Source organism: Symphodus melops (assembly GCF_947650265.1).
Source record: "Symphodus melops genome assembly, chromosome: 11".
NCBI classification, from domain to species: Eukaryota; Metazoa; Chordata; class Actinopteri; order Labriformes; family Labridae; genus Symphodus; species Symphodus melops.
The window spans coordinates 22,856,321-22,864,752 of record NC_136701.1 but is presented as its reverse complement, the minus strand read 5'-3'; the positions used below and the strand labels follow the sequence as shown (position 1 = coordinate 22,864,752).

The following is an 8,432-nucleotide window of genomic DNA, read 5'->3' as shown; positions in this document are numbered from 1 at the left end:
ACCAGCTTCTTATTAGTGTTTTATTCACCAGTCAAACATTTCAGAGGACGTCAGAAAAGCCTGAAACTCTGACTGTAACTCTGTTGAGTTCAACTCTTTTATCGACCAGCCAATTCTCCAAGCTAAAAAAAAACATAAAAAAATGGCGTTAACCCGACTGCCACTCAAATCTGCAGGAAGTGACTGTGTTAACAGGATCTGTTGTGTTGCTAAGCAGTGTGAATGCACAATAAGTTGTTTATAGAGGGCAAAAAAAAAGCACTACTGTAGATTTATACTGCACAATAACATGCTGTTTATGAGCTGTTTTTAATGATATGTTTTATATTTCTTTTTATTTTCCTATAAAGATTCTAGGATGTGTTACATGTAGGCAAAGCTAGAAAGAAAGAAAGATATCTACTGAGCTATTATACGTAGAAATGATTCACGACGGGGCGTTTTGTGCAATTAAAACATGTAATGATAATTGCCCGAGCTGACAACAGACGTGCCTTTTCTCCTCTTTGTGAGGAGCTCGTCATAAAACATGCAAATGCCTTTAAAGGGAAGTCAATAGCCTGAAGTCCCTTTTCTGTGTTGATCCATATGCGATAAAGTCTCATGAATGAATTCTCTGAAGAACGATTTTCATGACAGCAACGTGGAGCCGCTCTGGTAGCCAATTCTTTGCTGCTGATTTCACTCTGCCATTTCATCTGTAGTCTTTGATGACACTCAATAAATATTTTAAATACTCAATTTCTCCTTTTTATTGACTTTTAATTGATATGAGTTGTGTTAAGTGTTTACATTGCAAGTTGAACATCTCTTTGTGCTCTGACCACGTCTCAGCGTCTGTGCTGGACTTCTCTTATTGTCATGGCTGTGATTGGTCACCACACATAACTTTCCTAAAGTCACAAAAGCCTCTTCATGATCTATATGTGAGTAAAACTGCCGAGTTCTGTCTATTACAGATTCAAGTATTTAAGTGACTATGTGTAGTGTTAGCATTAGCCTGGGTGTTCTGTGTCATACATTTCTTCTGAGTGTGCGATGTAGCATAGCATGTTGCTTAGCTTGAGCATTAGCCTTGTTGCTATGTTTTATTCAATGCAACTGAGGTAGCTTAGCATGTGGCATAGCATTAGCGACAACTATGTATTCGTTTTTATATATTTGCAGTATGTCAGCATTTACCATTTAGTTAATAATTAAGTTAGTTGAGTTAATTAGTTACATTTTTTTAATGAAGTCCCACCTCCCAGCACTTTCTTTGACTTGTGACCAGACGATAGCTGCTGAATTCAAAAGCAGAAGAAAGGCGCAAAATAACGATAATAAAGTTCTCGTCAACTAAAAACTGGCTAATTCTATTGAATTGGATTCATTAAAAATTATATTGATTTATAATTACATAAACATTATATTTAATGCAACCAAAATAATCAGATACTATCTTAAAAAAAATTGTTTGAAAGTAACTTAAATAATTGCCACAAAATCAATGATGCATTTATATTGAATACATTTTATCAGATATATTAAGTTAAATGTACGTGGTTACAGAATCATTCATTAGTGTACAGGGTCATATTGCTGTTGGTTATGTTTAACGTGATGTTTGCGTGCTGCGCGAATACAGTATAGGATTATTAAAATATTCGTACTGGCTGATAATAATTGTGCCCCCCCCCCCCCCCCCCCCCCCCCCCCATGCATTTCATATGCCCCCCCTACGACTAAGGTCTGGCGACGGGTCTGGTGGTTTGACAGATTCAGTTCTGATTTTCCTTTGTCTTTGTTTTCTGCTCTGTTTGATGTGTGGCAGCTAATAATATATCTACAGCTGTATTAAACAGTTTGGACTTGTTATTGTTCCATCATTTGAGGAATGTGGTGCCACATATTTGTTGTTATCACATCCCAAAAGTAGAAGTAATTCAACTCTGTAGTTCTGCTTCACACGCTGGTGTGATTAGCCTTGGTTCTCTATTTGATGTAAACAGTGTACCTCTGTTGTTACCATCACAGGAGCATGACTAAGGGTATCCACAGTATTACATTTTAAATCTCTCTTCTCTCCTCCGGCATCATTGGACATTGCACATGAGTTGCATTAAAATAAAAATCATAAATTTCTTTGTAATACTTCTGTAGCACCTGAAAATATATGACAGAATTGTTTCACTTCTCCAAATGTCACATTTGAAATTTCAATTTGTATTATATTTTAAATGTATATAAAGTGCTCTATAAATAAAGTTGATGGATTGATACCAAACCTGCTTTAATTTGACACATTTTTAAGCGTATTCTCCGTGCTTTTATTTTGAAGACAACACGCCCAACCGGAAGTCTTCATTCGCTTCTTTTTTAGTTTCCCTCTTTAAGGTTTAAACGTCCCGAAAACATTTATTAAAAAATTATTATAATAATAAAACCCGATAATCTGATGCTACGGGGATGAAACCTTTCATCCAGGTGATATAAATATGAAGACAGGTAAAAAAATAAATTAATAATAATCGTCTTGAAAGAAGGCGTCGATGAAAACAACCCAAGAAGACGAAGAAGAAGAAGAAGAAGAAGAGGGGGGAACTACTTGAAGCAAAACCCTCAGACTGGTCCAGACATAGATCAAGAGAGTCTGGCTCAGACTGGAGGGAGTTTGGACTGATCTTAGACCCGGGTTCTTGAGCAGACAGGTGAGCTTAAAGTATTTTAAAGAGGATTAAGTGAAGTCTTTCAGAGGGGTTAGCTCGTAAAGTTAGCTAGCTTTCACGTTGTGTTATTGTTGTTTCTCTCTCTGTCTTTGTGTCACTTTCAAAGTTTCCTTCAACCATCACTGGAGGATAAAAGTAAAGTGTCTTTGTTCCAGTTTAAATCTTTGTCCTGAGTTCACTTCTGGTTTGATGTTTTAAGACACCACCGCTCTGTGTTAGATTAGCTTTCTCTTAGCTAAACTTGGTAAAAGGATCCTGCTAACTTACCACAGTTTCTAAATATACATCATGAAGGGGTAAAAGTGCCCCCATCTGCACAAGAGTTACCCCCCCTGCAAGAAAAAACGAGGACATCCTAGGAGGGACTCATGTAGCTCTCTAAATAAAAATAAAAAAAGCTTCATATTTTATGTAAATGAGCTGATTTTAAATTCACATGTGTTTGTGAAGTTGTGCATCATTCACATCCTCTGTGCTTCCCCTCTTTGTTTTTTTTTTTAACATCAAATGTCCCACATGTCTTTCTAGTTTTTGTTTACTTGACAGGTTCTGCACAAACTTGGGAAACTGGTTTGTGTGTGTGTGTGTGTGTGTGTGTGTGTGTGTGTGTGCATAGTCAAAGTCCTCTGTGTGTGTGTGTGTGCGTGTGACATCCTGGAGCCACACACACACACACGTTCTTCTTTATTGTTGAGTAGTGATGTGCACATTGTTTTAAATACATTCATACACAGACTCTTTGTTGAAACACAACACACTGACATGTCCTGACACATCAGCCGGGATGTTATCACGTCAAGTCAAGTTTTATTTGTTTAGCACATTTTGACTCAACTTTTTGTTTTGTGTTATGAGGAATTCATCGCTTGAATCTGACTTCTTCCTTTTTTTTTATTTAACCTTTAATTAACCAGGAAGAGAAACTCATTGAGATTAAAATGTCTCTTCTAACAGGTGAAGTCTTCAAATGATTGAAACAACACTGAGCGGTCCAAATCAAATGCTTTCATAAATAATGTTTATCAAGCACGATATATACATATTTATGTTTATTGGAACCGTGAGGCCTTAACCAGGAAGAACAATGAACAGCTGTAGATGAAAAAAGTCTCACAGGGTCTGTAAACAGTTCATGAGCTGGAGGTTAACTGATGAGTCAGATATCATGTTGAACGGACAAATACTCATGTCAGTTATGAGCTGTACATTTTGTCTCTTAAATTACAAAGATGAAAAAATCTAACAGAGTTTGTTAAACAGTATGAAAAGGATTGTAACTTCAGGCTTTTTTCTGAACGTTCGCTGACATCGGCCCCCTTTAATGAAATGACTCGAGGTCTTTGAACGATCTGTTCCTGATTTTTAACGACAAAAATGAAGATGTGACAGCAAAGATGTTCACGTCCCTTGTTTTTTTTTTTGTTGATTTTATCTGATGGAAGGTGACTTGAGCGACGCCATCAAACAAATGAAATGTATTATTATTGTTGTTCTGAATAATGAACCAGAACATGAAGCGACAGTGAAAGTGGAGTAGCTGCTGATTTATCCGTGTTCTTATCTTGGTGACTTCCTGTTCTCTCTCTCCGTCTCACTCTGCTCGCCCTCGCTCTCGTGCAGTACGTAGCCTGAGAGAGGGGCGCTCTGTGTTTACAAGTGATCGGCCTCTCTGCGAGTTCACCGAGGAGCTGAGCATGATTGTGCTGACAGACGACACGTCCCAAAAGTTCAGTGAACGTCGTGGGAATATTGAGCTGTTTCCCATAAAAGGGCAGAGCTCTGATTCAAACATGATGTGATCAGAGAGAGAGGATGTCAAACTTCTTTTACTTTGTAAAGCATTTGAACAGACCGACTTCATAGGTAAATATACTTCACAGTGCTGTGTGTCTTCATTGAACTTCTGTGAAATACTGTATGAAGAAAAGTGAAAAATGACTTTCTGACACTTTTTATGCCTCTGATTAAAATCTGGTGGAGATTGTGTTGGAAGAGTCTTTTATTAAAGCTGCTCATGTTGAGGAGAATCTTACATCGGCCTTCAAATGACCGAACCTCTCGCCCCTTTTTTCACCACCAGGAGCCATGAGCAGTGAGCTTAACGTCCCCATGGGCTCTCCGGCCCCGGGGGCCTCCGATCGGGCCCCCGATGGCGGGATGGACTACAGGGACTGGGTGCGACGTAGCTACCTGGAGCTGGTCAGCTCCAACCACCACTCAGTGCAGGCTCTGTCCTGGAGGAAACTCTACCTGAGCCGGGCCAAGCTGAAGGCCTCCAGCAGGACGTCCGCTCTGCTCTCCGGCTTCGCCATGGTACGTCTTCATCGCCTCCTTTTTTCGACAGTTCTGTGCTTCATTAATGATCGGCTTATTTCAGGGTTTCTATTTCTGTAGCATGCATGGCTGGTTGTGGCAGGAAATGGTTTTAAACTTCCTGTTTCTGCTTTCAAAAACGACAACAAAACATCTCCCACACTGAATGGGTCTCCAGTAGAGGAGACGTTCCTCCAGAGTCAGACCAACTCGGAGGTCATTCATGTCTGGTTGGACGATAATGTTTGTTTACGTTTGGACGTAGGTGTCGAGTTCATCGTGTGTGTGTGTGTGTGTCCTGTAGGTGGCCATGGTGGAGGTGCAGCTGGAGATGCAGTACAGTTATCCTCCTGTGCTCCTCATCGCCTTCAGCGTGTGCACCACCGTGCTGGTGGCGGTGCACCTCTTCGCCCTGCTCATCAGCACCTGCATCCTCCCCAACGTGGAGGCCGTCAGCAACATCCACAACCTCAACTCCGTCAGCGAGTCGCCCCACGAGCGCATGCACTGCTACATCGAGCTGGCGTGGGGCTTCTCCACCGCGCTGGGCATCCTGCTGTTCTTAGCCGAGGTGGTCCTCCTCTGCTGGATCAAGTTCCTGCCCGTGGACTCCTGTGGGACCAAAAAGGGAGCGGCGTGCGGCTCCGCGGCGACCCCGGCACCACCCGTGGCTCAGGACAGCGGCTGGAAGGCGGCGCTGGCCTCCACCATCATCATGGTGCCGGTGGGGGTGATCTTCGTGGTGTTCACCATTCACTTCTACCGCTCTCTGGTGCGCCACAAGACAGAGCGCCACCACCAGGAGATCGAGGAACTGCACAAGATCAAAGTGCAGCTGGACGGCCACGAGCGAGGTCTTCAGACTGTGTGAACACGGGACGGCAGCTTTAAGGACTTCCCTTCATCTCCCCTATTTATCTTCCCATCTCTGTTTTTGTTCCTGTCTTTATTCAGACCGTCCTCGGGCGCTGAGCTCGACAGCTCGTCGCTCCGTCTGGGTGGTTCATGTCTGTGTGGCGGCCTCGTTTTCACTCTGTAACATGTGAGAGTCAAAGAGACGTTTACAGTAAAAAGGGCTAACGTGTAGGGATGCACCGCTCAGACAGCTGACACCGCACATCTGTGTGACTCCATTCTGACTGTTGCACGATGCTCGTTAAAGTTACAGCATGAAGTCAGACGAGCCTGTAGATCTAAAAACCTACAGCTCATATCTGGATGTGCGCTAACGTGTCGAATGATGGATTGGCTTTTTGACAGACGCGGATCGACGTCATCGATGTCTGTGATGCATCAATTTAAGTCTGGTAAAAGAAGTTAAAGGTCTTTTTTCTTTCGCTGATGGAGTCACCGGTGGGAGTCTCTGTCAAAGATCAGCGACGTGCAGTTTGCTAGACATGTTTCAGCCGTTGGCTAAATGGGTTTTTTCCCTCTCCCAGATTTTCCCTTCTGGTGCATTTTGTGCTGGAAGAGGTGGAGGCAGCTGCAGGACACAGGCGAGGTCATAAACACACACACACACACACACACACACATATATATTCAGATGAGCCCGGCATTTCTCCCAAAAGTCTACGACACCAAATCCAGATGTTTGAGGTGTATCGGTGTGAGGTTGGTGCATCCTTACTAATCTGTTATTCGTGCCATGTTTGTTTCCTCGGTGGGCTTCGGTGACGACAGGTGCTTTTCTGATCTGGTTCTGCAGAACAAATCTCTCATGACATTTTGAAGTTTGTGTTTTCAGTCACAGACGGTTTAAAACAAAAGACAGAGACGGAGTGCTGCGTCGTGTTCGGTAAAAAAAAACGTTCTGAATCAGAGCCGTCCTTATTTTAGCGTCAACAAGTACAGCATGTGCCAAATGTTTGAACCTTGAACTGTCGTGACATCAACAGGTAATATTTCAGACCACTGTGCATGGTTATGTTCTGCCTACTCAGTTTAACCTACGCTGACTACAGAGCTCGGACTTTTACAAATGAGAGATTTGCAAAGATTAGGATTGACCTCGTCATCGAGTCAGACCGTGTTGTGTGTGCGCGTTTCGTGGTGAATGATGCCGAGTCATGCTTCACACTGCGAGACGAACGTTTGTCTCACCCGTCGAGGACATTTCCACACTTTGTTCAGTCTTAAAAATGTGGCTCTCCTGTCAAACTGTGAGGGGAAATGTAACTTTCTGTGCTTCACATCCGAACTCTCACACGAGCCTCAAACTCATTTTCTCCTCTTTTACAAAGACCACAGACCATTTGAACTCGTCGATTCTGCTGCTCGGAGTTCTTCAATATGAATGTGTTACTGTCCAAATATAGCTCTGCCTTACAGATTGTTTTGCTTTTTTTTTATTTTTTATAAACTGCTGTTTTGCTGGAGGTCATTACACGAGCAGCAGCGTTTACAGGGGAAGAGGATGAGATCAGTCAAAGAGTGCATGTTGTAATCAGCATGACCTTGTATGTTTATATATTTAATATACTGGACACCTCAGTGAGTCCTCTCACACACACACACACATGCGGTGTTGGTCGTTTTGTTACAGTTTAAAAAGAAGAAAAATGTACCAACCTGTTTTCACATTCCAAAAACGATGTCTGACCAAAGTGCTCCTCAGATGTTTGTCGGTGCCTCTTTGAAGAGACTAAAAGTGCACTTGTAGTGTAGTTGTACGTGCGGCCTTCTTTCTCACAGGATGGCCTGCTTTGTCTCGTGTTGACGGACGTGCGCTTCTTAATATGAAAACTGCTGAGGTGACGGAGATGTTTGCTTTGGAGGAGAAAAACTCACAACCTGCAAGAGACTTTCAAAATAAAATAAAATCTGATGAAGCTCTCATCGTGTCGTGTTTTTCTTTCCTCTTTTTATTTGGATTTTTTTAAGTTGTTTAAGTTGACTGTGTTGCAACACTGAAGTTTTATTTGGAGCATTTACTTTACCAAGGTAAATTAATTCACTGCATTTTAGTGAAAGGAGGTAGATGACACTTTTGTTACAAAACATTTTCTTCATTATAATTATTTCTGTGTTTTATAACAGAACACGAGGGATCAACGCCAGAAACGTGTGTATTATCTACATCCATATATCTATCCATGAAGATTGAAGATCGAACACTAATATCAGAAATGTCTCTCTGAAGTCAATGTCGGCCACAAAAAAAATCCCATAATCAGGCGGATCCTAAAATATTTTACGCTAATAAAACATTTTTTGTGTGAGCGAACAACTAACTTCACAATTATCACTCCATCAAACATGTTTGTGCAGCGTGATCACCGGCTTTAGACTGCATTTTCAGCGGATGTGTGTGTGTGTGTGTGTGGTGTGTGTGTGGTCAGTATTTCCCCTGAACAAACAAACCTGTTGATGTGGTTTCAGACTGTGTGTGAGCAGGAGTTTTTTTGGTCC

General features: G+C 41.9%; 1 protein-coding gene across 2 annotated transcripts; it reads left to right on the top strand.

Moving 5' to 3' along the window:
• The first annotated feature begins 2,340 nt into the window (after positions 1-2,340).
• On the top strand, positions 2,341-7,852 carry orai2 (ORAI calcium release-activated calcium modulator 2). Of its 2 annotated transcripts, XR_013780200.1 has the most exons (4): positions 2,341-2,690; positions 4,789-5,021; positions 5,326-6,963; positions 7,008-7,852. XR_013780200.1 is itself a non-coding variant. In XM_079356733.1 (3 exons), the coding sequence occupies exons 2-3, from the start codon at positions 4,794-4,796 to the stop codon at positions 5,890-5,892; spliced, it is 795 nt and encodes a 264-aa protein (XP_079212859.1). In that variant the 5' UTR covers positions 2,341-2,690; positions 4,789-4,793; the 3' UTR covers positions 5,893-7,852. The 2 variants fall into 2 exon arrangements, 1 of the variants encoding a protein (XP_079212859.1); XM_079356733.1 differs by having other exon boundaries at positions 5,326-7,852.
• Positions 7,853-8,432: the final 580 nt, after the last annotated feature.